This window comes from Cornus florida, unplaced genomic scaffold (genome assembly GCF_030987335.1).
Source record: "Cornus florida cultivar Cherokee Brave unplaced genomic scaffold, ASM3098733v1 CherokeeBrave_3.0.0_Hap2_Chr10, whole genome shotgun sequence".
Lineage (NCBI taxonomy): Eukaryota > Viridiplantae > Streptophyta > Magnoliopsida > Cornales > Cornaceae > Cornus > Cornus florida.
Window position 1 is genome coordinate 111242591 of NW_026775580.1, and position 27893 is coordinate 111270483.

Genomic DNA, 27893 nt, shown 5'->3' on the forward strand with positions numbered 1-27893 from the left:
ACCTTCAGTCCGAACAGCTGGGTCAGCCCATAGAAAGACACTGCCATATGGGCCGAGCGGGAGTAAGCCCATCAAGGGTGACCAGGGCTTACAGAGGAATAGGCCCAGGTCCAGCAATTAGTAAATATCTTGTAAATATCTTGTAAATATCTATAAATAGGAGTTGGAATGAAGAGGAGAGGGATCTTTTTCGGGTTGAGGTGTAAGAATTCTAGAGAGAGAAAGAATAGAAGGAGTTTCTTGCATCTTCAGTAATAGAAAAAAAAAACTGTTCTAATAATAGCTAGTTGGTTGCTTCCATTGAATTTTTTTATAATTGTATTCATACCTATAAATTATTCAAATAATCATACAAATGTCCTCATAACTTTTATCTTTTGTTGGTCTTTTTTTTCTTCTTTGAAATAAGCTAGGAATATATATTAATTTATTTGTTTGTGACCTTGCTACCAATCAGTATTTGTTAGCAATTAAAGAACCAAAGCCTGTGAGAAAGAACGGGTTAAAAAAATAATAATAATAAGAAAAAAAAAAGAAAAGAAGAAGAAGGTTGGAGGCAATAGTGAATTTTTTATTTTATTTTTATAATTTTAGTGAGGGCAAATTTAATATTTTATAGGCATACAATTCAAAAAAAATAATTGTCAAAAAAAAAAAAAAAAAAAAGTAAGTATATAATACAAAATGAAAAAAATTAATTGCAACCTACATTAGGTCCATGAGTGATAGTTAGAACTCTCGTTGTAGAGATTGAGAAATACAAAATTAGTGGGATGATTATAATTATTTTTCAAAAAAATAAGATAAAATTTTACTTTTATAAAGACTTGTCAATGATATTACTGAGTTAGGTATTTTTCACATGAAAACTAATTGAGAATAATTATAAATGTATTGAATGAAAATATTATTAATTTTTAATTAAATTAAATATTATTTTAATTGAGAATAATTATAAATGTATTGAATGAAGATATTATCAATTTTTAATTAAATTAAATATTATTTTAATTAATATTATTTTATAATTTTTTTACCACATTAATATTCAAAGTCCCCCTGAACAAATTTCTAGGTCCCACCTGCTTCCTCCTGTCTTACATACGTGGACAAAATTATTTGACTAAGTTCATAACAAAACTATTTCATTTCACAAAAATAAATAAATAAATAAAAAAGAAGAAAAAGTTCGCACGAAACGGATTCTTCGCACGTGCCATAATCTCGAACGTGCACTAACTGGTTGATGAAAACTCTCACGTGCCATAATCCGACACGTGTTTGGATCCTCTTTCGGCCGTTCTCGGTTCTCCAGCAAACCACAATAGCGCCCCAACACCAGTCGTCTTCTGCAGATAATCTCCCCAGTCAGCCACAACTGCGATCTAGAGAGAGAAACAAATCAAACATTTTGACTGGAGTGATAGATCATCATCATCATGTACAGGACTGCATCTTCACGACTTATGGCTCTCAAGGTCAGAACAATATCAACTCCGTAGCCCTAGTTCCAAATATTTTTCGTATATGTATGTGTATATATGGATGCATATATATATGTATGTATAGTTAATGTTTTAATTGATATTTGGTACTCAGGTATGTCCTATTCGTTTGAACCGAGTACTCGCCTATCCTTTTAGTTTATAGATCTGATCGATGTTCAGTGGCAACGATTCTACTTGTTCTGACGACTGCTATATTTATGTAATAAACTCCAATTTTTAGCTGCAAAAATGTTGTAAAACAAATAATTGAAAATTTTGTTTACTGTAAATATATGTGCTTGTTCTATTGACTCTTTATACCATTAAATAACACTCCTTTGGTTCCTAAGAAAATGCTGGAAAAAAGCTGATGGATTTACACTTTGGTCACAGTTCAATGGCAAATTATACGGTTGTTTTAGTGGAGGTGTATTATGCATCATAGCTCTCTTTGGTTATTTCGGAAACGTTGATAGTGTTAATAGTTTAATCTAGTTAACTTTTACTGGCATGAAAGAGTAAGTCCGCTACTCAAAAAAGTACGACCAAGTTTTTTCATTTTTTAGAATTAAGAAACATAAAAAACCATATAATGAAAAAAAATAAAAAAAAAATAAAAAAATCATTTCTTCTCCATTTGGTTGGCAACAAAATAGTATTTGAAGAGAATCCTGGGAGTTTAGATGGTTTGCTTATCTAGCATTGCATTGTTATAACAGTTCAGATTTTTGCAATACTGCAAAATTGCAGTATTTTTGGCAGAAGGAAAATTTTGTGGATAAGATGTCCATTGCTATTGAAAATTTTTGTATATGGTTTTCTGATGACATTAGCATTTAATACTTTCGTTTAACTTGTAACTTTGTGGTAGAGCATCTGTATTTTATCATTGTCATTAATTATGTACGAATGGTCTGATAGTGGAAATGTGTTATGTTTTGACTCTTGGTATTGAACTATGAGACTAGGGCCGTGTGGGCAATAGGACGCTAGCAAGGTTTGCAAGTTCAAGTGCTGTTGCCATAAAGTCATCCTCTTCAGGAGGCCTCTTTAGCTGGCTTACTGGGGAACGTTCCAGTAAACTCCCTCCACTAGATCTTCCACTAAAAGATGTTGCACTCCCACCACCACTTCCCGATCATGTCGAACCTGGTAAGACCAAGATAACAACTCTCCCAAATGGCATCAAAATAGCCTCAGAAACATCTGCGGTACGTATGGGTCTTACGTTCTCCTTCTTGATACTTCCACTTCAAGTATTTTGTGTCGTAACAAGTTGTTTACGTTGGTCGGTTGGACAGAATCCTGGGGCCTCAATTGGTTTATATGTTGATTGTGGCTCAATCTATGAGACACCAATCTCATCCGGGGCCACACACCTCTTGGAACGTATGGCCTTTAAGAGCACAGTAAACCGGAGCCACTTGCGCATTGTTCGTGAAGTGGAGGCAATCGGTGGCAATGTAACAGCCTCAGCTTCTCGAGAGCAGATGGGGTACACCTATGATGCTCTGAAGACTTACGTTCCTGAAATGGTAGAGCTGCTAATTGACTCTGTGAGGAACCCTGTGTTCCTGGATTGGGAAGTCAACGAACAGGTATCCTTTTTATCTTGTTATGCATCTGCTATCATCGTCATGCCATGTAAGTTTGTACCCCTGTATTGAGGTGATATTCTCCCTTCTACAGCTTCAAAAGGTGAAATCTGAGATTGCAGAAGTTTCCAACAATCCTCAAGGCTTGCTGTTAGAGGCACTTCACTCTGCTGGTTATTCCGGTGCATTGGCAAATCCTGTTTTGGCACCCGAGTCTGCAATAAACAGATTGAATAGTACAATTTTGGAGGAATTTGTTGCTGTGAGTTTAAAGGATCTTTATATTTATACTTTAGGTGTTCTCATAGTATAATTGCAATTACTGCCCAAAGAAACTTTTGTTATTATTATGTTTTAGTTTCTTTTCTGGGTGTTTTCCATTAATTTACTGCAGCTTTCTATAATAATTTCAGGAAAACTATACTGCTCCTCGGATGGTACTTGCGGCTTCTGGTGTTGAACACGAGGAGCTGTTAAAAATTGCGGAACCCCTTCTGTCTGACCTGCCGAGTGTGCCTCGTCCCGGGGAGCCAAAATCAGCCTACGTTGGTGGTGATTTTCGTTGTCAAGCTGATCCAGGGGTATGTAGCAATTCAGTGTAAAACCTTTTCATTCTCCATTCTACGCCTTTTTAGGGTTTTGTTGGTCTGAATTTCTGAATTTTTATTTTATTTTTATTTTTTCCTATGTTGCAGAAAACACACTTTGCCCTTGCCTTTGAAGCTCCCGGTGGCTGGCATAAGGACAAGGAAGCTATGACATTGACTGTTCTTCAGGTATTTTATTCTTTTATCAGGATTCTATGTTGATTCTATTTGCTTCAAATCTTTGCTCCTTTTTTAAATACATTAATAAATAAATAGGATTGCATATATTTCTGGTTCCTTTGCCACATCACTTTCCTTCTAGGGCCTTTTATCATAGTGCCTACTGAGGAAGTAATAATAATAATAATAATTTATTGCAGATGCTAATGGGAGGAGGCGGGTCTTTCTCTGCTGGAGGTCCTGGAAAAGGAATGTACTCACGGCTATGTAAGTTGTACATATACATGGTAATCAAGAATGTACTCACGGTTTGATATACTTACAAATCCATGTCTATATATTACTTCATAGTACAGAAACATAATTAGTTGTTATTGTATTTATAGGACACAGTTGCATACCTATGTTATCATTAATTTTTATTGTCATAACACATCTTAAATATTATCATTCTTTATCTCCAGTCTTCTCACTCATGTTTCAGTTATATTTTGTCTGCTTTCTTTTTCCTGGTTTTCTGACCTAGATTTAAATATTTGTGCAAAGCAGATCTACGCGTCTTGAATGAGTATCCACAAATTCTTTCATTTTCTGCATTCAACAGCATTTACAATAACACTGGAATATTCGGAATTCAAGCTACCACTGTAAGCCAACTCTTTTGAACTCCTATAATTTGGATAGATATGTTTTTTTTTTTTTTTTAAAACAAAAGTTCTCTCATGTATTAAAAAACCTTTAATTTTACAAATCTTTACATGTTGAACTATTGCCTCTGTCATTTGCTTCAACAGTCACAAATGAATTCGTTGTCTGGGGTGTGAGACTTTAGTTATGAATCACATTTATGGGTAATGCTATGCCCCTTACATGCTCGAGTTGCTTGACTGAATCATGAGTATTTAGAAGGATGATGAAGCAAAATGAAACAGGTTAATGTACCAGCACTATAAAAGAAATTCTGAAAACAAGTACACATACTCCACGTCTGCAATTCTGTTTCTTTTTCCTCCTGTTAGTGCTGTATATTTGGACTTCTAGTTGATCACAAACATGATCTGTACCTTAAACAAATAAAAAATTGAAATAAAATTCAGCTCGAGCAGCCTGTTGCATTTGTCAAAGGCAAAATCTGTCAAATTGACTAAATATTTTTGCTTTCTGACAGTTTCTTGATTTATATGACGCTAACTGTGGAAGGCAAATACTTGATTAAATTGGGTGTATAAGTGGAGATCATGGTGATGATTCCTCAAGTTTTTATGTTAAGATAAACACTTTACACCTCTTTATCTATTGTCTTTTTTGGAGCTTTACAAAGAAAATTTAATCCTATAAAGCTTGGGATATATCTTGGCACAGGAAGCTGTATCATAGGCTTGCAATCATTTTGAAAGATATTTGCTTACTTTGGATCTTATTTTTTGTTCTGTTTGTATAATAATGCCCTTTAAAACTGAGGATGCTCAAAATTTCTGGATTCAGGGCTCTGATTTTGTAGCAAAAGCCATTGATTTAGCAGTTAAAGAACTTATTGCAGTCGCAACACCTGGACAAGGTTTGCCTTTTTACCCGTCCTTTTTCTATTTGTTTTTTGGGGATTCCTCATCCTAAACCTTTCTGCATATTTCTATAGTTATTCAATTATTCACCCAAGATGAATCGTGGTATTTACAAAACTTAAAACAAGAGTAGCTAGTAATTTCATTGTACTCAATAGTTTGTTACGGGTTCAAGCTTCTCATCACTCCCAACTCTGATTCCCTCTTTTTCCCTTCCTTTTTATGCCCTGCAGTTGACCAGGTACAGCTAGATCGTGCCAAACAGTCGACGAGGTCTGCGATTCTTATGAACCTGGAATCCAGAGTATGCAAATTTCCTCCATTTTGCGAACTTTGATTTGCATTGGTTTTTCTATTCAGAACTGTGTTCTTTTTTCCGCATCAAGCATATTTATCCAACGTGCTCACTGTTGAGGTGTATCTTGCAGATGGTTGCATCGGAAGATATTGGTAGACAAGTATTGACATATGGCGAGAGGTAAGGCTTGAGTAATGAGTACTCCTTACCCAACTATTTTGGGACAGAGGGAGTATTTATCTTTCTTTGTCGACTATTTGATTGCATTTATATAACAGTATGCATCTTCAAACAACAATCTTATAGGGCATTTGTTTGTCTGCATGAATCTGAGATATTTAATTGTATCTCTATATCTGGGTACTAGGTAAATTATATTTGAACTGCAAAATTTGAACAAAACATTTTGTGTATTTTGATGCTGATTGTGGGCCTGCTCTTTCACTTGAGATATAGACATGAAATGCATTTTCAAGAACACATATGCTGCTGGAATTGCTTTCTCGTTATGTGCATAGTTGTCATATAATAGATTCATATTTTTAATTTTTTTTTTTAAAACCAAAAAAAAAAAAAAAAAAAAATTCAAAACTATATTTTTACAATGTAGGATTGAGGAATATATTAATTTTTCAGTCAGTGAGTGATCTGATCTAGTGGTGAGGTGTATGACCTGGTCTCATCTCAAGATATAAGAAGGCATTTACTAACTCATTTAGTTATCTAAGCAAACGGGAAAAAATGGCTTTTGATTTAATTTCAAATAATTTCCAATAGAATCTTTCCAACAATTTTTCAGACCTTTTATTAGTATATATTCCTACATATTTACTTTCTTTTTTGAAGCTTTGTTCACCCATTTCAAATTTTCTTTCTGTTGCAACGTATGCATCCATTTTTTCCCTTTTCTTGCACTAACATTCTGATATCACTCAAAATTACCCTTCTATTTTTCCATTTCCTTTAATTTTTTAAAGCATTTGATAGAACAATCAGAAACATTTCGGTGTGTTTCAACTAAACGATGTTTCATTCAAATAGTACCACTACCACCCATTCATTATTACAATAATTACAATTCAAATGCATTATTGCCTTGCTTCCCTTGGAAAGATCTGAAGGTGACATGTTCCCATTCTTTCTTTTCAGTTCTTCTATTAAAAATAGAACATGTTTTAACACGTGGAACGACACGTAATCTACCAAAAACTTTTTAATGTTTTCTTTTAAGTATTTTTTCATCCGAGTAACACTTTTGAAGATGCATTTCGCCGGTAAATGTATGGGATGAAGTAATTAAATGATAGAATAGAATGGAAAATGAGAATTCATGTAGCCGACCCCATTCTTTTGGGGGAAAAGGGCAAGGATGATGATCTTGTATGGGAACTGAACCAGATTAAAGGGGATAATAGATTATATAAATAGGTCTGATCGATCATAATTGGAATGGGTCTCCTAAATGCTACTTCAAATCCGGATTTTTTTTTTTTTTTTTGATAAGTAAAATGTATTGAAAAGCGTTAAAAAATCCTATAAGTAAAATGTATTGATAAGTAAAATACGGATTTTAGTTATTCAAATCTTTAATTAGCTCCAATAATACAGCTTGCTGAAAACTTCTTTAATGGAATCTGTAGTTAAGAGTATATGATATTGGAGAGAGGTCATACACTATCTAGTTCAATTGTTTAACCATTTACAGTAAGGGGGATCTTGCAAAAATCACAGACAAAAGATGCTGGTCCAAACTCAAACAATCCCTGCGATCTGCCAAAAACAAGTCATTTCCAGGAGAAATATCATTTGAGAAAAATCAACAGAGCTATGAATGCAAAAACATATAGGATGGATTAAGGCTAACACCATTTTTCATTAGCCAAAATGCCTGCCACTTGAGAATTCCTACCCAGGCCAGAGAGACGAATGATACATTCACATCACAAATTGCGTGTTTGATTATAATTTCCTTGTCATTTCATACAATGGATTCAGATTCTATTATTTAACAATTATCGCTGTTAGATATTAAACTGCCATCTGGAAGTTCGTTTTAGATATAGTATTTCTTGCAGTTTCTGGTGACAATTAATAATGGAATTATGATTTGGCTTTGATCAGAAAGATGGAAGAGATTGTTGGCCACTTTAATTGGATCAACATAAATCATGATTGCAATGGTTGTAATGGATAGAAAATCAGAGATTTAAAGATATAAAGTTTCTGTATTTTGGAAATTAGAAATGTGATTCTTTTTATTTTATATTTTTTCCCCAGTAGAACATTCTCTGGCTTAGTTGGCCTATATATGGTTCTTCCAAGTGTAATGTGACTGATTGTTCAGAGCATCACAACTTTCATTCCTTACAGTTATTTTCATTTTATAGTACATTTGAAACTTGGTATAAGTACCAATCCCTGATGTTACTTGTGTAACAGCTTTTGTTGTACCGAGAGCTTGGCCCATTTTTTTTACCTTTTTCTTTGTTCAAGTGCTTGTCATTTCATATTCTCAGGAAACCTGTGGAGCATTTCCTGAAGGCTGTGGATGAAGTTACGTTAAAGGACATCACTTCCATTTCACAAAAGCTTATTTCTTCCCCCCTTACGATGGCATCTTATGGAGATGGTAGTTTCCGATTTTCCTCTAGAGAATACTTTAATGCATTTTATTTCATGAGCATTTGGTGGTAATTTTTTCCTCTCATCTTTTTTCATGTCTGGCAGTTGTTTTTGTCCCAAGCTATGAGGCAGTGAGTCGCAACTTCCATTCAAAATGAAATTGGAACGTGTAACTAACAGGTTGAACACGTTGCCTGTCATTGTCATTAATTCTTTGGGGATATGCAAGTTTCCGAGTTTCTTACACCCAGTAGATGTGGAAAATAAGGAAGTTGGTTGCTTCGGTTTTGATAATAATTTGTTTATCCTTTGGCGAGCTGCAGCAGCTACACGCTCTATTTATTCTTGTATCACTGTATTCTTGCCCCCTTTTGTTTTCATGGTGTCAGTTTTTTTCTGGTTCTGAAAAATGGACCCTGTTTTGACTTTCCATGTCACTCAGGAATTTTTTATATACTGTGTGTCATTTGCCATCTTTTTTTTTATTGGAATTAAAATCAAGTTTGTGGTAATGGCGGAAACTTAAACGTGAACATGATAAAGCTAACCTTTGGGCCCAGGCCTTCATATGCTTCTCTGTAGATGCTCGTTGCAAATAATAAGGTACTGGAAGTGAAATATTTTTTTAAGAGTTTATATTATTGAAGTTTAGTAGTTAGAAAAATGGAGCTGAAAATCGGGTTGATCTTCGTTTGTCCCATGTTGAATTAATCATTTGCAAACAAAAAATAATTATTAAAATGTAAATAAATGAAAAATTATAAACATAACAGAAAGAAGAAAAAAATATATAAAAATATAATATACGTAAATTTATAATTATATTAGAATTCGGTTCGACTTGTTATGGATAGAAGTGGGGAGAAACAAGGATGGAAGCACAAGTCAAAACTGAAAAAATGGAGTAAAAGAGAAGAAAGCAGAGCGATAGAATGGGCCAAAAATTAGATGAACCTAACCTCGTGATACTGATAACCCCTCCTCCAATAGCATCTGGATTTCAGTCATACCCAACTCACATGACAATACCTATAAATCCAAACTTCTACGTCACCCACTTTTGATTGATTTCAACTTTTCCTATCCTATGTTTGCTTTGCCTTTCTTCACTCCCCCTCCCTATTTATTTATTTATTTTTAATCATCAACTAAATTCAATTTGTAAATTACGCATAGTATAGGTATCCATATTTATAGAACAGATAAACCATTTCCATCAGCTCCTTTTCCTTTATTTTATATCATTCACACACTGTTTGTCCCACATGTATTGATGTATTCTGACAGTATAATACAATAATACACACACACACACACACATATATTGTGCATCTATTCCTGGTAGATTCTTGGCATAAGTTAGTTGGTTATCAAAATATTTAAATGTGGGCACCCAGATTTACCTAGAAAATGAACTATTTTGAGATTATCACAAGCTTACAATAAATGTAGGTCAAATGGAATAAAACATGTCCAAGTATGGTCACATTTGTTAAAGTACAAAGCAATTATCGTTTTGTAATGCTTAATGAAATGTTCCTGTCCATATAGTAGTAATAGTACTAACATTATTGCATTGAATGCTAAGGTAAATTTCCGGGGGCCTTCAAATGTCCTTTCTAAATTATATGATATGATATAAAACTTGTCCGTTTGTGGGCATACGTTGGACCAATGTATCAGCAAATTACCAATTAATCCAGACCTAACTAACATTAGTTAAATCTGTAAACTAAAACATATGTCCCCATATAATTTGCCTCAAATATAGTTTTAATTTGATAATAAATAAATAAAATTGAAGGAAATGTACCTTAAATTGACACATTTCCCCCCCTTAATTTACCTTGCTCAATAACATTATTGTCATTTTAGTAAGTGCTAGTATGCCATATAAAAGGAAGAATGGGATACCAAAAGGTTTGATGTTAATAAATAATAACAAATAAATAAAATATAAAATTCAAAATATGCATCAACAATTAAGTCCGTGCTCAAAATACCAAAATAATAGTTGCACATGTGGGATAATCCAGACCATGTAAACAATGCTAGGGTATGTGGGCTCCGGGACTGCACTAGTCATGAGCCAACCCTAATGGCTACTCTCAACGAATTTGTTTTTCTCGTTACTATGGACAAAAAGAGTGAAGCAAGTTGATTCTTTTTGGACATATGATTCAAGTCATATGTAGCACATAAAATGGTCCTCCTAGGCTAGGAAAATATATATATATATATATATATATATATATATATATATATATTATTAATTAATTTCTGTGAATCATATTCCATAATTGCCAAAAGAAAATATCATACACATGAGCATTAAGCAATGATGGTCATCTGTTTCTACAAATGTTTTTGGACCATTCATCAATTGTTCTGGTCTTTTAAAAAAGAATGGCAGAAAGCTAAATGCTTAACCATCATCTGATGAGATTACTTTTGGGATATAAGATCTCCAAGGTGGGCCGACACTGACTGGTGGTCCTGCTTCTTAATTATAGTATATTATATGTGCATTACGGTGATTTTATGTGTGTGAATACAAAATACATTAGATGTCCCAAAATTAGTAAATAAAGACAAAGGCCAAGACCAAAAGGAGAAACCAGAATGACCCGTACATAAATTAATGCATCCAGATATTGACAATATATAAATTTAATTTTTGGTCCTGAATTTGGTTTAGATTAGCTTAATTTATTTGGTGATGCTTCTTTCTCAAGTTTTGTTTTTTTGTTTCTATATATTTTTTGGGTAGAAAGTTTTGTTGATTTTTGTCGATATATAAAATATAAAAATTAATTGAAAGAAGTGGTGGTGGTCCATCAAGTACACTGCTCATTTGCCTTGCATATCAAGCAATACATCTTGTATCTCTCTCTCTACATATATTCATGGCAAAAGAATCATGATCAGCACTCTAGCTCAAAACCCATGTGAGTTCCTATCATCTTTCTTCTGTTTTTATATATTAACTCAAAATCCGTTCATTTTTAATTATGGTGTGTAAGTCTCTCCATTTTTAATTAACAAATTTTAAAGGGGTCATGGATTAATAGAATGAGTAAAAAATAAATGTGCTCATCTAATTCAACCTAATTGTAAGAATTTCCTATTTTAATTGGTATTGGTTAGTCATGTGTCATGTATATACACATATATATGCTGAAAATTTTGTGGTTTAATCTTTGGCAAATATTTTCATGTGACTTTATTGATATTGATATATCCCTTTTACTATGGGAAAGCAAACAATACAGTTATATATATTATATATAATATGTTTGGATAAAATTAGATATATATAATACAGATGGGTTGCTGTGCTTTTGATGAGTGTGTCTGTGGCTCACTAACTGCTGCAAATTGAAGGCCGTTTCTTAGCTTTTGCTTTACTAGTCAAGACTACTTGAAACAACTGCTTTCTTTCTCTATCCTGTTTTCTCTCTCTCTCTCCCTAAACCGTCTACATGTTGTTCTAGCTACTTAAATTAACAAAGAGTTAAAAGGTGTAGTAGTATATAAGGTATGAGGCACCTTTTTCTTTATCTCTCTGGCTTCAGTTAAAGTAGAGGGAATTCTGGTGATTTTCATGGTTAAAGCAGGTTTTATAGCTCATTCCCTTACTCTCACAGATTCTTCTCTTTTTCTTCTTCTTCTTCTTCTTCTTCTTCTTCTTCTTCTTGGACTTGACAGTTTTAATTCCTTAGAGGATACTACTTCATCTTTTGAGTATATATTTCATAGGGGTTTTCTTCAATTTCTTGTTTTAAATTCAAGTTAATTTCCTAGAAAATACAAGGTTATTCTTACTTATAAAATGTCTTTTCAAAATTTTATGTTGTTTTTTCTGTTTCTATAACCAGATGATTATCTGTTCACTTCCAAATCCTCCTTAATGATGTATATTTGTTTTTAAATTATTAAAAATTCATGATTTTTTGACCATCCAAACATACCCATCAATTTATGTTTGATCTTTGTTTCTCTTTAGTTGACACAACATCAGATCTCTTTCAAAATAGAGGGGGAACTCTTGCAGAAGTGTATTCGATCCATGATATCAAAGTTCAACATCAAAAATAGAGAGCTTAATTGTGATATGAGAAGTGGATTTTGATATATCAGAATTAATTAAGTTGATAGAAAGAAGGTGTGTTTGAAAGAGTCATGAATAAGAGTCAGTTGGGATCAAATTCAATCAGCAGCTCTGATCTCATTGATGCAAAGATTGAAGAGCATCAGCTGTGTGGATCCAAGCAGTGCCCCGGCTGCGGACACAAGCTCGAAGGAAAGCCGGTACGGATTTGATATTTTTTTTTTACAAAAAATATTCCTTGCTTCAACAATAAGATTTTTACAAAAGAAGAATCAAACAAGATAAGAATTATGCTTGCTGTTTAATTCTATGTGAGTAATATTTTTTAAACTAAAGGGTTTCTTCTTTCTTCTTTTTTTTTTTTTTTTTTATATAAAATTTCCCTTAAAATTTGATTTCATTTTTATAAATTGAATTTCAGTACTGGATTTTGCAGGACTGGGTAGGTCTACCTGCAGGTGTGAAATTTGATCCAACAGACCAAGAATTGATTGAACATCTTGAAGCAAAGGTAGAAGCTAAAGACTCCAAATCTCACCCTCTGATAGATGAGTTCATTCCTACTATTGAAGGTGAAGATGGGATTTGTTACACTCATCCTGAAAAACTTCCAGGTAAATATATATTTAATTAATTAATTTGTTCTCTCCCTATCTAGATCTCTCTCTCAAAATAGTTGGTTCAACCTTCAATTAATTTGATGAGTTAGGTTTTACTATGTTTCTCTCTACATTTGAAAACTGAGATATATATATAATTAACTTCATGGTCTTTTAGGGTCTGTTTTTATTAATTATCTCTTCTTTGTCTCTCAATTTGTTACACCTAAGTGAACCTAACTTTGGTTTTTGTTAACAATTAACTTTTTTCTTTCAGGAGTTACAAGGGATGGTTTGAGTAGGCATTTCTTCCACAGACCTTCCAAAGCTTACACAACTGGTACAAGAAAGAGAAGAAAAATTCAAACCGAATGTGACTTGCAAGGTGGAGAAACCCGGTGGCACAAAACCGGCAAGACCAGGCCGGTAATGGTTATTGGTAAACAGAAAGGGTGTAAGAAAATCCTAGTTCTCTACACAAACTTTGGCAAGAATAGAAAACCCGAAAAAACCAATTGGGTGATGCACCAATACCACTTGGGTCAACATGAAGAAGAGAAAGAAGGAGAGCTTGTGGTATCAAAGATATTCTATCAAACTCAGCCGAGGCAATGCAACTGGTCTGACCGGAGTACTGCAGTGGTCGGTGAAGGAAGTACTGGTGACCCTAATAGCAGAAGAGATAGCGGCAACGCAAGCTGTTCTTCCAAGGAAGTAGTAGTTGTCCAGCAGAGCGATGAACTGTGTGCAGCTGTGGTTGGTGCTGCTATTTCAAGTTACAGTACTGCCATTGATATTCAACAACTCAAGGATGACAATTTTAGCAATATTGCCCCATTTAGGAAAACCTTTGATGAGGTATATCATATGCTTGTTTGTTCATCCATTCATCAATGTTAATTTCCTGCACATGAACTTAATTCAATCCTTTTTTTTACATATTCAAACACTAGGTAGCTGATATTCAAAAAATTTTAAAATGACAAATTTATGGTTATTAATTTATATAACTTAACAAAATTTGATGAATAAAATCTTTGTACGTACTTATTTCATTTTGCTGTATCTCCCATTCTTTTTTTGGTAAATGTTGTTACTGTTCTATATGTAGCTATATATATATGCTCCAGTTGGCGAGTCATGTTTTGAGTGACATATGATAAAAGGGAATGACAAAAAATGTTCAACAATTGCTTTTATTTTTTCATATTTCTTGCTTGCACACACAGCAAGAGAACCTTTAGACCTCACTTTGATGGTAACTGTCATGTGTCCTTTGTTCTTCATCTACCGGAACAAAAAATAATAAAATAATAAGAGTACTAGTATCCAGTGTATGCCTATACCTTGAAAAGATAAATTTCGAGAAAGATCTAGGCTTGCTTGGTTTATCACTAAAGTAGTTCTCAAAGAAAATTGTTCTCAGAAAACTTACCAAGTAGGAACTTTTGATACTATTTTCAAAGCATTCTCACTGTCCCTTCAAACTAGCTAATTATTGTGCCAAACGATAATTTTTAGGGAAATAGCTAGGGTAAAGAAAAAGAAAAGGAAAGAGTAAAGGGCTTGAAAATGGACTGGCTTATATATATATGTGTGTGTGTGTAGCTAAACTGTTTTATGGGTGTGGATTGCAGGTGGGAATAATAGGAGAGGTTTCAACTTCAAGGGAGGCCAATATTGCACCAGGCACGTGCGAAGAGCATGACATCCGCGAGCTCCAAAGGCCACATCAGATGAGCCATGACCATCATCAGGTCTTCCACATCAACACGCCTTCACACCCTATATCTACAATCATCTCTTCGCCAGTACCCCTCCATCACACCTCCATCATTCTTGATCATGAGGACTCTTTCCATGTCTCCAGACTAATGCTCCAAAACCAAAACTTCCAGCAGGTAAACCATCTAAACAATGCAAGAGCTAGTCAACCTTAAAACCACAATGTCATGATGAATTTGCTGGAGTTACTGATGAATCACTTATGGTTTTAATCACTTTATTGAATAGCTCGAGTGAGTTAGCCGAGTAGGATTAAAAAGAAATTTCACTTGTGATCTTAATTATTTGATGACCGGTGAAGTGGGAGAAAGTTAGAATGAACGTACAACATTTGTTCTAACAAATAAATTATAGTTTCACTTTCTTATTCTTGTTTTGTAGACAAAACATGATCATGTTAATGATTATGCTTTCTTTTGTTCTAATTTAAATGACTATGTTGCTTTTGGGCAGCAACAGCAGCAGCAGCAGCAGCAACATCATAAACTTGGAGGCAGGTCTGCATCTGGTTTGGAGGAACTCATAATGGGCTGCACTTCATCTGATCATACCAAAGATGTGAGTATGAACTTTTTGACCCTGAAATTTATGAGCTTTCTGTGTCATGATATCAATTAACTATTTATAAAGCATAGATAAAAGAAAAGGTAACAAGACATTTGAAATTAGGGTAAACAAAGATAATTTATACCACTTTATTACTATTATTTTAAACTAAAGAGAGAAACACTAGAAGCCTTTTCTTTTTCTCTTTATTTCTTTTCTGTTTTCCATATTAGAAAACCGTCATAGTTTGTGAACATTAGTTAGAATAGAAATTTTAAATTCTCTTACACAAGCTATTAAAATTAAAGGGACCATTTTACTATAGTTAAAAAGTTTAGGGTACATGATGATAGGACAAGTGCTTTCCCTAATTATGATACATTTTTTCTTTTTTATTTTTATTTTTACCGACCATATAAATATATTTCTTTAAAAGTTAAAAAAGCACAAAATATGAAACCAGATCCAGTCAACTGTGGGAAGTTGTAACCAGAACTTTCTTTACTGTTCCTTTGAACAAGAAAAGTTGGGGGATATATATATATATATATATATATATATATATATATATATATATATATGGAGCTGAAACATTTTTTAAGGTTAATTTACTATTCAATTTGAGTTTGTTGCTAATAATAGAAGCGTCCTAAAAGGGTTTCTTTTAATAACACACAGAAAATTATAAGGTATTAGAAAAAGATTTTCCTTTCTCATATTTATGATGTCATATGACCATAGACAACATAAGAATTAGTGAAACACAAAAATGCTGTGTTTACAAAGAAGAGTAAGTCTGCAAAAATTAGGGACATGTGGATATAGGTGTGTGTTTGCTTTAACTTCTCAAAATAAAATAATAATAGTAATAATAATAAATAGTCAGTTTGCCCTCAGTAATGTTTTTAATTATTTTTCGGGAAATTAAGTTTGCCCTCGGTAGTTGGATCAAGAATACGTGAGTTATAGTGTGAGTTTAATCATGTGAAAGTTCAAACAAATACACATCCTTACAATAGGGGTTCGAACTCTAAACCTCCATTTACCGAGATCATACCATTTAAACTAATACTCATTCTTTGGTAATGATTTTTTTCCTTACAAATAAAAGGAAGATAGCAACCGGATACCTTTTTTTATATATAGTGTTTGGCTTCCTAGATACCTAATAAAAGACAAAAGCACAAGGGACATGCAGTTCCTTTGATGTGGTTTTTCATTGATGTGCTTTTGAATCCTAGCTAATTAGACATAAAATTCACATATATATATGGTTGCATTGTTATTGCAGGAGTCATCCATCACAAACCCACAAGAGGCAGACTGGTTGAAGTACTCCACCTTCTGGGCTGATCCTGACAACCACCCGGATCATCATGGGTAGGAGTGAAATTTTTTTTTTAAAAAAAAAAAAAAAAAAAAAAAGAATAAAAGAAAATGAAAAGACATATATACATAAACAATTATACAGCATTAGTACTTGAAGCTAGTCTTGCTGAAGTTGTTTTCAACAAGCAGCTAGAGGCCAAGAAACAATATTCTGTGGTCAGTTCTTCTTCTATGTTTTCTTCTAACTGTACATGTACAACAACCCACGTTGGAAGAAATAAAGAAAGAAGGGAAAAGAAAGGAGAACAAGGAGAGAAAAAAGAAAACATCAAGAAAGGCTCATCTTCTCTACTGACAAATAGAAGGGGAATCATAGGCCCAAAGCAAATGCATCCTGCATCAAAATCATCGATCTTCTTCGAAGTGTCTATTCTTATTATTTTTTTTGTTAATTTATAGTTTGTATATTTTCGTTTAGGAACTTCGATCTGCTATCAAAATAGCTGCTTCTGTGGTTCCCATTTTCCGTGCGTTATGGGCTGCAGACGCAACAATTTTGACTGTAGAAATTTATAGTATATAGGTTGCATTTCTTTTGTTGTTCTTATATACAAGAAAACACTCAAGTACGTGTTTGTAATTTGTATATATATTGCAACAGAAACTTCCTTATATTTGTTGTGGGGGTGTACATAGATTGAGTCGCTCTTTGAATAGAATATATATGCATGCATTGGGGTATATATATATATATATATTGCTTTTAATATTTAAGAAAATGTACGCAAAAGGTTCACTTGAGTTGGCGTTGTTACATTACTATGCATCAAAAGATTCTCTATCTCCATGGGTTTTGACTTCTGAGTTAATGGTTCAAACTTTCTCAAAAGTTAATTTTATTGCTCGATCGATCATTTGATCAATGAAGAGGATGAAGAAAAATACACACACACACACATATATATAGCATGGGATGGAACCAGCCTCTTATACAACGATTATATTTTTAATAAATTGAAAGAATTTATTTGCTCAGTGGAGAGCTTCATTGCACCTCATATTGATCATAATTTTTATTTATTTTTTTATTTTCATAACAAAAAATACACTTACATATATGGCGAGTAAGTAGCACAAAGCTACACAACCTTTGATTTCTGTACAAGCTAGTCCTCATTTTTAATTGTCGGCAAAGTGCCACCTACGTACTTCGGATGTTGGATATTTCTCTGAACCTTTTTGTGTAATCGTTGTCAATTTTTCTAAGGTGGTTTCCACTTGCATGCCATACTCATGAAGTGTAGTAATATTCATTGGTTTGTAGATGCGAGCTTTTTAATTATTTAGCAGTATTACAACAGATATATATATGCTAAAACACACACACACACACACACATACAGTATTACAATAGATATATATGCTAAAACACACACATAGAGAGACAGAGAGAGAGAGAGAGAGAGAGGGGCATGAGCATGATATGTTTTGTATTTATATATGCATATGATATGCATGGGACGTGCATGGAAGTATATAAAGGCAATTGTGATGGATGAAAATGGAAGTACATGACGGCAACTTCATCGCAGTTTCTCAAGGGAATAAAGACAGAAGGAGAAATGAGTGGACAAGAAGAATAGGTTCCAATAACCCACATTTCTTGCCACCTCATTTCAACACTACTAATCACACACCCTATAAAGGTGATTGCCTGATGTCCATCCGTTAATCCAGATGGTCTACCTACGTACGGACACAATTATCATTTCATTTTAAGTGGTCCCCTCCCCCTCCTACCTAACTTTGTATTTTCACTTTCATAATTGTACCCAATATAATTTTGGTACTGCCACTAGTGGTGAAAGATTTTTTAATACCATTAAATCTAATTTTCAACACATTTAATTTTTTAAAAATAATATACAGTTAAATCTATTTTTTTTTTTATTATTATTTCAGTCAGAGTGTTGAAAAACAAATGTAAATTTGTGTGTTACGATAATATTGTAGGGTTTTTCAACGTCATATCTTATATTTATTTTTTTAGGCAAACATGTAAAAAATTCTCCTAAAGTTTTACCAAGTGAACACAATACTCCTTTATGATATAAAAGTGTGTAAGTCAGTTCCTATAGTTTCAAAAGTGAACAATTTGCCTCCTTGCATTTTACCTCCAGCCACTTTCTTTCTATATTGTAATGCACATGATTGATATTTTTTTATTAATTCCGAAAATGCACTCCCATATGACTGTATGTTATACCCCCATCCTTTCAGAAAAAAGCTTTTGCATTACTTTGTTCTAATCAAACCTATTTTTTGCTATCTCATTTCCATTTGCATATGTTTTCGATGCTTTCCCCCCAAGGTCTGTTCATATATATATATATATATATATATATATATATATGTATATGATTATAGTAAGTTGTACTATATATAAATTATTGTTAGACCATATATATATGTTCATGTGTATTTCTTTTTCTTTTGCATTTTCTATCTACTAGAAGAGTTTTGGTAACTAGATTATATCAAATGGTTTATAATGTAATACAATATAACTGAGGATATAATACAACCATGAAAAGTTTATAGTCAAAGCCCCTCTTATATATTATTTGAAATGTGGGACTGTAAATATTTTTTTGGCCTCAAAGCCTTCCTCCTTCCTCACTTTAAAATAGTGTTCAATGATTTCAGTTGCTTGAATTTTCAATAAGTTGCTAGTTAGTTTTGTACTCTAAATGATTTTTCGTCTTTTCGCTCTCTACTGAACCAAACCATGAATACAAATGAGGAAGCGTTACAAAAAAATAAATTAATAAAAATGCAAATGAGGAAGAACTTAATGAATACATATTCTCCAATTCTGTAGAAAAGAATGTGTAGGAAACCGACATGAAGAGTTACAACACTTAAGTTGATTTACATAAACTAGGCAGAAGCCCACATGAAGAGTTACAACACACTAATGGGCCAGTGGCCTAACAGTAGCAGTCTCTTACTTCCCAAAAAGAGATCAGGGGTTTAAGTCTCAGAAAAAATAAGTGTGTGTGAATACCAACTAAAAAAAAAAGTTACAACACTTAAGTTAATTTAGGCCATGTAATACCTCAGTTTATTATAGAGGGCATTTAAGATATTTTACCTTTTATTTTATATTAAAAAAAGTTAGTTGTAGGGGATAGTGTGGTAAATACACAATGACATTAGGTAAAAAATGGCCGGAGATGAAATGCAAGGGGGCAAATTACTCACTTTTGAAACTACGTATATTAACTTGCTAACTTTTATACTACTTGGAGTACTGAGCTCACTTGGTGAATTTTTTATTTTATTTTATTTTATTTTAATGTAATATGTTGAAAAATGTATAGCACAACTGGGTTCTCGATAATTCCAATGTTAATTATTAAAGTAAAGTACAAGAAAATTCCTGTGAACTTTGTTTTCCCTATATAAGTGACCTTGTGAACTCCTAATAAAAAAGTACAAAAATTTAAAGAATACCATTTTACTTTCTTAAAAGCTTGCAATTTCCCCTATTCTATAAGTGAAATATGGATGGAAAAATACAATATGCAGTTATGAATCACTATCATGCCCTTTTCTATTGACTAAAATATCCTTTGAATCTTCTTCTGATCCATATAATATGATCAACCTACAGTGTAAAATCATAGTAATGTAAATACTTTTTCTTTTTATTTATTAATTCCGTCCAACTAACTAGTTTTTTATTATTGTTTTTCCTTCTCAATCATTTTAAAATGTAGGTTGTTATTTAATTTCTTCTTTTCTTTTCTTAACAATTATGTGAATAGGTCCTACTACAGTTCGGCCCTTTCATTTAGCTATCGTAATATATATTGTTTAGAGTAACCAACGGAGCAAGAAACGGTTAGATAGAGACATATTACGTACAATTACTGATGTGATTATAATGAAAAGCACCAATTGAAGTTAGTCAACTTTAAACACAATTTTAGAATTAATATATTCATATTTATATATAGAGGGAGATTTGAGTTGTTTTGATAAGGCGATGGAGAATCCTATCATAAGGTGGAAAATATACAATATTGGGATATTTGACATGTGTATACATGTGAATGAAAAGTCTATCATTTCTTTTATTTTTCGAAAAAAATGAGGTATTTTGATTAGGAGGGATATCAGGCGTCAAAATATTTGGAGAGTATTATATACTTTCTTTCTAACAGAGATGCTTTGTGTTTTTAGTATTTTCAGAAAATAAACAAAAAGAAAATGAAAAAGAATTGTACAAGGAAATGGTGGGGGAATATTAGAGTGGGAAGAAAGGAGTGAGTAGTGTCTCTTTCGAGATGCAAAATGGGAAAAGAAATGACGAGTAGTAGTCTTGTTCAAACTCAAAAGGTGAAATTCATTTCTTTCACTTTATGGAAGATTTTGGATGCTTTTAGGGGGAAAAATAGTAGCTGTGTGTGTGTTGGGACTCCTCTCAGCCTCCTGCAGATTCGATACTCTAAAAGACGTTGCACCAACAACTGTGTAGTGCGCGCAATGGGGAATATCACATGCCCCATACACCACCTTTTTCGGATTCTTCAGCTGCTTTTCAAACACAACCCCACTCTTCTCTTAATTATTTGCTTAGTGTTGAAATGTGAGTATACTAGTTGTGTAATACACTCTGTTTTTTGTTTTTATTTTATTTTATTTTAAATTTCATAAATCTATGCCTCCTTTGACAATACTTTGCTTGGTTTCTTATAGGAGTATTGGAGGAACCACTTTTGAATCGGAAGATGCAAGTTCACGTGAGAATGCTTTTGTGAGAGCCTAATTGTTTATTTAAAATGGTAACCAACGGAGTGCCCAAATTTAGGTTTTCAGAATAGATGGGGATGATTTAGCTACCCGTTGCGTGGTTGGTCACTGAACAAAACCAAACAGGTTAGAGCAATAGAAGAGCCTGCACACACTATAAAGTTTGGTGTGGTTGAGACTTTGGGAGGGTTTGGTGAATGCTTCCGCAACTAAATTTCTTTATTGACTCGGGCATATCACCATATGGCTTGTATATATACTTGACGGATATTCTATTTCCCTTTTTTATTTATGCTTTTATATATATAATAATTGTGTATCTACTACCCTAGAGAGATAAATTGTTCCGAAGAATCAGAATGGTGGGTGCACGATGAACGAGTCCCATCTACCATTTATCATTGACTTGAAATCAATCATTTTCCTTATACAAACAAGAACCAATCCCAATGAAAAGGCGGAAAAAATTGTATTGCTCCCAGACCTCCCAATATAATACCCAATTCCAGAAAAACTAGAACAAAATCATGTATTGGTCCAGGAAAAATCCTTCCTATGTAAAATAAGAAATAAATAAATCGAAATATTTCATGACTTTATTGACCTGACTAGGAAAAAGGTGACCCTATATTTTTTTTATGAGATTTCTCAAGTATAGATTTTACTTGATTCTGCCTTGGTGGGATAAAATAATAATAAATAAATAAAAGATTTTACTTGATTTTGTTCTAAATATTTTATCAAAATAAAGACTATTATTAACTGGAGAAGTTTGGGATAAAAAAAAGTGGTTCATCATAGAGCCTTCCTAGGGTTCTTACAGTTAAATATAATTTCATTTTTGTTTTTATTTTTTTATTTTTGGGTTGATCAATTATAATGCATGTAGGATTTTAGTAATCATCATCTAATAAACGAAAAACAAGTAGGTACTTGTTTTCCTAATGCTGCAGCACTAGGTTAATTTACAATTACTATTTTTCTAAATGGAATGAGTAAAGGAAGGACCAACTGACACCGAAAATAACAAAAAGTGATGCCTAGTTGTTATAAACCAGGTAGAACAAGTGAGACCAACAGAATAGAGCACTTCAGTTCTTTATTTCTCTCTACCTCATCTTAAAACACAATATTACCGAAGGAAGCACAGGAAATTGATTCTTCTTCTTAAACCTATTTCCTCCATCATGCTCCTCTTTACATTTAATTTATTACTGTAAAATGGGCTTATTATTAGCAAGCACGAGCCTCTGCCATCTGCTGCCTGCCAACTGCTCCATAACTACTAGAAACTTTCAAGGATGCGAAGAGGCACGACAGCCTTGCCATCATGGGCCTACTCCTTCCCACACTTGGGATCATTGTCAGCTCCTCCTTACCACCATCATCATCACAGGTTCCATGATACCCTTCCAAATCTGCCTTTGTAATCAACACTGCATCCCCTGGAGGAGACACTGCACTAGAACCCATACGCCGCTGTTTAAATTCTTCAACTGCCTGCTTATTGGAAACAGTTTATGTTAAAGCAACATGGTAAACCGAGTCAATTAGCAGTGTTAATTGTTGTTGAAATAAAAACTAATGCCACTGTCAATCTATAAAATTCTGTATATTATGTGATGGTGAGAAGGCAGATATACCTATGATTTCCTAATACAGGCTTACATTGTTAATCACAAAAGCTTTAAATATTCCCATCTTGTTCCGTGAAATAAAGGGATCATTCACAAAGATTCAAATGAAAAAACCAAGGAAGAAAAAACTTGAATATTTTTCTTTTCATATTAACCAAGATTACGAATATTCTGTTCACATAATTTAAGGGTCAAAACATGGGATTAAGGGATTGGAGGTTCTTCTAATGTTTGGCAATAAAATTAGTGAGACAAATGCTTCTCAGCCCCACAAGACCAGAACACAATATGTCATGGAAGGGAAATGACTGCAATTTCAGCACCCTTCTCACCTTCATTCACACTTGCACAATTAAAGGAAAGTGAACATTTAATACCAACTATACGGATATAGTATTATAGCAACCTTTCATTTTCAGAAAAATTAAGTAAACTTTATTATTACTTACCTTCCTCTGAGAAGGAGCCAAGAGCACTCGAGGTCTTCTAGACCTCACATATTCCAGGGCAGCTGCAGGAGTCATGTGCTTATACTCCACCTGCATGATGTGAAAACATCAACTCAATCAACAATTTCCAAATGAGCCAAAAGCAGTTAAAACAAGTTTTCTATGTAGGGAAAACATTACCAAATAGCAAAGCACAATGGTTGTGCTCCTTCCCCTCCCAGCTTTACAGTGAACATATGTGGTCCTACCACAGCATGCATTCTCTGTACCCAAAAAAGGTAAAGAAAAGAATGAGGAAATTGCGAATCAACAAAAGGAAAGTGTAGCTATGAACATAACAATAGTTCAGATGAGGTGGAAGAAGATTCACTCACTGTGAATGAAATCTACAGCTCGGTTTATATCCACAAATGAAGGAGCAAATAGATAATCTCTGGTTGGAATAACCAGGTGGTCTATCCCATGGGCCTGAAATGATAAGACAAGGATGAGGTGAATCTAAGATCAAGAATCTGAATAGTGAGAATATTAATACGTTAGAATTAGTTGTCCCAAAGTGTCTACGTGTTTTATTAAATTAAAGTTTTAGTAGTGATTCTTGACACCATGAATTCAAATACTCAACCACAGAAGGTAGGGAAAAAAAGACGAAGCTTTTGTTCATGAGTAAAGAAGCCACCATCTATCTATTTTGTTACCCTTATTAAGCTAAAAATCATAAAACAAGTATATAATATGCAGAAACCACTCACATGGTACAACGATGTTGGAACCAGAGTTTCATAGGACTCATTAAGGGTGATGACACCACCAACACCAAGCTGCTTCAACTGAGGAACATCCTTAGGAAATGGGACCGCCCCCAACAGAACAAACTGAAAGCAAGATAAAAAACCATTCAAACAAAATTACTTATTCAGACTTCAGCTAACTTACTCTTTATTTGACTATCACGAAAACTATTGAAAAGAAAGTAAACCGAGATGGTTTGTGTTGGTCAAAGCTAAGTGAAGGATACTATATTCTCAATCAACAACTGAATTCATAACCATACAGAGACAATGTTTCCATTTTTCTTCATAATTGAACAAAATCATTAAGAAAATTTAAGAATACTAAAATATTTTTATTTATTTTTGATAAGTTAACAATACTACAATATTACATGAACTTAGATGAATCAAATAATGATATTTCTATGCAATGTGATTTGGGCTACTCAATTTGTCTGTCTGAATTGTAATGATAAAGGAAAGGTATAGAATAATTTATTCCATGCAAACTGATCTTCTTCTATTTTCCTACATTTTCTTAATAACCAAAACAAGAATTAGGTACAAAGGAAAAAAAACCGTAGTCAAGGACAAAGAATTTCAATATATTTCCTCTTACAACACTTCGAAAAACAAAACCGATTGCATAAACGATTAGATTGACTACATTAACCAATGAAAACCAAAAAAAAAGCAACAAAGAAGTAATTATAATTAATCGAACCTTCAACGATACATGAACACACATATACAGATACATATATATACACACATGCACACATATATGACAGAAAATAGAACTCGACCTGATCAACTTCGTCCCACCATCTGAACTCAGCTTGAATCTTGTTCCGAAAAACATTGTACAGAAGGGTCGGGTAGAAAAGAATCCGAGCTCCCGCCCCGACCAATGCTCTCTTCGCGTCGACCCGAACAATCTGTCTTTCTCCAACACGGTCTTGATCGTATTTGCCGTCAGATTCAACCTCGTCCAACTCTTCGATCTTCATGTCACCGATCGCAACCAGATTTCGAACAAAACCAAAACCCTAATACCAATTCCTATCAAAGCACTCGAATGATCGCAAACCCTATACAATATTATCTCTGAATTTATCCCTAAACTAGTATGATGAGTTGCTGATTGGAACTTTTTACCAAATGAGACGAAAGTTGCATCGATCAAAAAGGGCAAAAAAAAAAAAAAAATTGGATTCGATAGTACAGAAACTAAAATTCGGTATTTTGCGGAGATTATTCACGGGAAAATGAGCACTCTGTGACTCTGATTCTAAGCATCTGCAAATTCGATGTGTATAATTAGAAAAAATAAAAATAAAAAATCAATCGATGAGAGTCAAATCAAATGCGTGGAGCAGAGAAAGGTAGGCCTTCGGAGTCGGGTTAAATTACGAAAAAACCTACTTCTGAGAGAGGATACGATGGACTCGAGGATTATGCATTATTTATACAGCATTACCTAATGCTACGTTTGATGTGCAGGAATGGAATGGAATGCAAGTGGGAATGAAATGAAATGGTCATTCTCATTTTATTGTTTGGTTCTAAATATGAAATGTGTAGGAATTAAATGATAATAACCATTCTAGTGTTTGGTTGGACCAATTTAAAATTTAAAATGGAATAAATTTCTAATTGAATTCTCCAAAATATCCCTCTTAGTAACAAATAAATTAAATTAAATTAACAAAATGATATTCTCTAATAATTTTTAAAAAATAAATGGTGGTAGTGGCGGTCGTGGATGGTGGATGGTGGAAAGCGGTAGTAATGTAGGTGGTGAAAGGTAGTGAAAGGCGGTAGCAGTGGTGGTGGTAGAAGTTGGTGGCAGTGGTGAAAGGCGATGGCGGCCGTGGTGGTGAAAGGCAATGGCAGTGGTTGTGGTGGAAGATGGTGGCAGTAGCGGTGGTGAAAGGTGGTGGTGGAAGATGGTGGCAGTAGCGGTAGTGAAAGGCGGTGGTGGTGGTTGTGGCAAACGGTGGCGGTAGCGGTAGTGAAAGGCGGTGGCGGTGGTGGTGGAAAGTGGTGGGCGATGGTGAAAGTTGGTGGTGTTGGAAGGCAGTGGTAGTGGTGGTGGTGGTGAAAGGCGGAGATGATTGTGATAGAAGGTAATAGTGGTTTTTAGACTTGGAATATGAGGGTGTTTTAGGAAGTCAATTTTTTAAAATAAATTACTTGGGAATGGAATGACCATTCCATAGGTTCAATTGTGGAATGAATTTTCATTCCAATGGAATGGTCATTCCAACTTTAAGTAGTATACCAAATAAAAGAATGGTTGGAATGGACATTCCATTCCATTCCTGCACACCAAACGTAGCATAATAGTTTAAGTTTTTGGGTAAATGGGTAAACGCGTACCCATTATAGTTGGTATCAAGCTAGACCCAGTCCTTTGATCCGATGTCACTCCAAACTCTCAGCCCGAAAGGCGTCTGGGTTTTCACCCCTGGTAGGCAGGGTGGTCTAAGTACAATGAAGGCGATGAGAAAGTGATTGAATATAAATGGGTGGTATGCATCATTACCTAACAGGTTAAGCTTTTGAATAAATGGACAAGCGCCCACCCGTTACGCCCATTCACTTTGTCCCTTCGTATTTGAATAGTAAATTAGTATTTGAATTTGATTGAACAAAAAATTTAATAATTTGATTATGATCTGAAATCAAATATGAATTTATGCTAATCGAATCCAATTAAATTTATATATAATAATAATATTTATATTTTATTTATACAATACTCCTATCAGATTTATTTTAAATATAATTGTACACACAAATTTTGTAGTCCGCAAATAAAAAACAAAATAGGGAGCAAATATAATTTTATTAATTTATGAAAATTGGGTACAATCCTTTGAGGTATTTTTACAAAAGAAAGAACTTATCCTCTGATTCAATCTCCTTTGTTGGTTGGATTCAAGGATTGTTGGAGATTGATTTCGATCGTCGATGATTTCTGATCGAGGACTGAAGGAGCTTAATCTCGAACAGTGTTGTTTGATAATTCTTCAAATTACCAATGGGCAAGTGGCCTAACGGTATTAGCCCTTACTTCCCAAAGGGAGGTCAAGGGTTCAAGTCTCAGTGGAGGCATGTGTGTGTGAGTACCAACTAAAAAAAAAAAAGATTCTTCAAATTTGTTAAATCACAGGGAAAGAACGGCACAATTTTGATATGCTTGTTATTCTTTATTGAATTTGAAGAAGAACGGCACGACTTTGAATGTGCTAATTGTTTTTCGTCTTTAGAGATGAGAAAATTTGTTGAATTTGGTGAAAAACGATACGGCTTTGGATGTGCTTGTTGTTGATCATCGTGCAATGTTAATGAAGAATGACACGATTTGATGTGCTTATTGTTATTCGTCTTCAGGTTTGTATTTCTTTTTGGGATTTCTAGACCTCTAGATTTCTGAGTCTCTCAATTTCTGGACCCTTGGATTTTTTGAATTTGTGTATCCTCTCCTTCTTCCTCTATGCCTATATTTA

General features: G+C 33.8%; 3 protein-coding genes across 4 annotated transcripts; 2 read left to right on the forward strand and 1 right to left on the reverse strand.

Annotated features, from left to right (window-relative positions):
- The first annotated feature begins 1297 nt into the window (after positions 1-1297).
- LOC132277143 (mitochondrial-processing peptidase subunit alpha-like) lies at positions 1298-8804 on the forward strand. Its single transcript, XM_059778892.1, has 13 exons — positions 1298-1478; positions 2456-2698; positions 2789-3085; positions 3177-3344; positions 3496-3663; positions 3778-3858; positions 4050-4116; positions 4399-4496; positions 5335-5407; positions 5645-5715; positions 5840-5889; positions 8226-8338; positions 8437-8804. The coding sequence occupies exons 1-13, from the start codon at positions 1440-1442 to the stop codon at positions 8487-8489; spliced, it is 1521 nt and encodes a 506-aa protein (XP_059634875.1). The 5' UTR covers positions 1298-1439; the 3' UTR covers positions 8490-8804.
- Positions 8805-11664: 2860 nt separating this feature from the next.
- Positions 11665-17373, forward strand: LOC132277144 (NAC domain-containing protein 75-like). 2 transcript variants are annotated; one of them, XM_059778893.1, is made up of 6 exons: positions 11665-12642; positions 12864-13056; positions 13319-13899; positions 14679-14942; positions 15280-15384; positions 16664-17373. In XM_059778893.1, the coding sequence occupies exons 1-6, from the start codon at positions 12514-12516 to the stop codon at positions 16754-16756; spliced, it is 1365 nt and encodes a 454-aa protein (XP_059634876.1). In that variant the 5' UTR covers positions 11665-12513; the 3' UTR covers positions 16757-17373. The 2 variants fall into 2 exon arrangements, with proteins under 2 accessions (XP_059634876.1, XP_059634877.1); XM_059778894.1 differs by having other exon boundaries at positions 11666-12642; positions 12879-13056.
- Positions 17374-22410: 5037 nt separating this feature from the next.
- LOC132277145 (phosphatidylglycerophosphate phosphatase PTPMT2-like) lies at positions 22411-25829 on the reverse strand. Its single transcript, XM_059778895.1, has 6 exons — positions 25185-25829; positions 24358-24480; positions 23980-24073; positions 23786-23868; positions 23606-23695; positions 22411-23019 (listed from the first exon to the last, which is right to left on the reverse strand). The coding sequence occupies exons 1-6, from the start codon at positions 25386-25388 to the stop codon at positions 22753-22755; spliced, it is 861 nt and encodes a 286-aa protein (XP_059634878.1). The 5' UTR covers positions 25389-25829; the 3' UTR covers positions 22411-22752.
- Positions 25830-27893: the final 2064 nt, after the last annotated feature.

Excerpts from the sequence above, each read along its gene's own strand:
- LOC132277143 (XM_059778892.1), top strand. The coding sequence starts at position 1,440 with ATGTACAGGACTGCATCTTCACGACTTATGGCTCTCAAG. Across the intron at positions 3,345-3,495 it reads TTTTGGAGGAATTTGTTGCT|GAAAACTATACTGCTCCTCG; the intron begins GTGAGTTTAAAG and ends TAATAATTTCAG. Across the intron at positions 4,497-5,334 it reads TCGGAATTCAAGCTACCACT|GGCTCTGATTTTGTAGCAAA; the intron begins GTAAGCCAACTC and ends TTCTGGATTCAG.
- LOC132277144 (XM_059778893.1), top strand. The coding sequence starts at position 12,514 with ATGAATAAGAGTCAGTTGGGATCAAATTCAATCAGCAGCTCTGATCTC. Across the intron at positions 12,643-12,863 it reads ACAAGCTCGAAGGAAAGCCG|TACTGGATTTTGCAGGACTG; the intron begins GTACGGATTTGA and ends ATTGAATTTCAG. Across the intron at positions 13,057-13,318 it reads TCATCCTGAAAAACTTCCAG|GAGTTACAAGGGATGGTTTG; the intron begins GTAAATATATAT and ends TTTTTCTTTCAG.
- LOC132277145 (XM_059778895.1), bottom strand. The coding sequence starts at position 25,388 with ATGAAGATCGAAGAGTTGGACGAGGTTGAATCTGACGGCAAATACGAT. Across the intron at positions 23,869-23,979 it reads AGCTGTAGATTTCATTCACA|AGAATGCATGCTGTGGTAGG; the intron begins GTGAGTGAATCT and ends TTTTGGGTACAG. Across the intron at positions 23,020-23,605 it reads TGGCTCCTTCTCAGAGGAAG|GCAGTTGAAGAATTTAAACA; the intron begins GTAAGTAATAAT and ends TCCAATAAGCAG.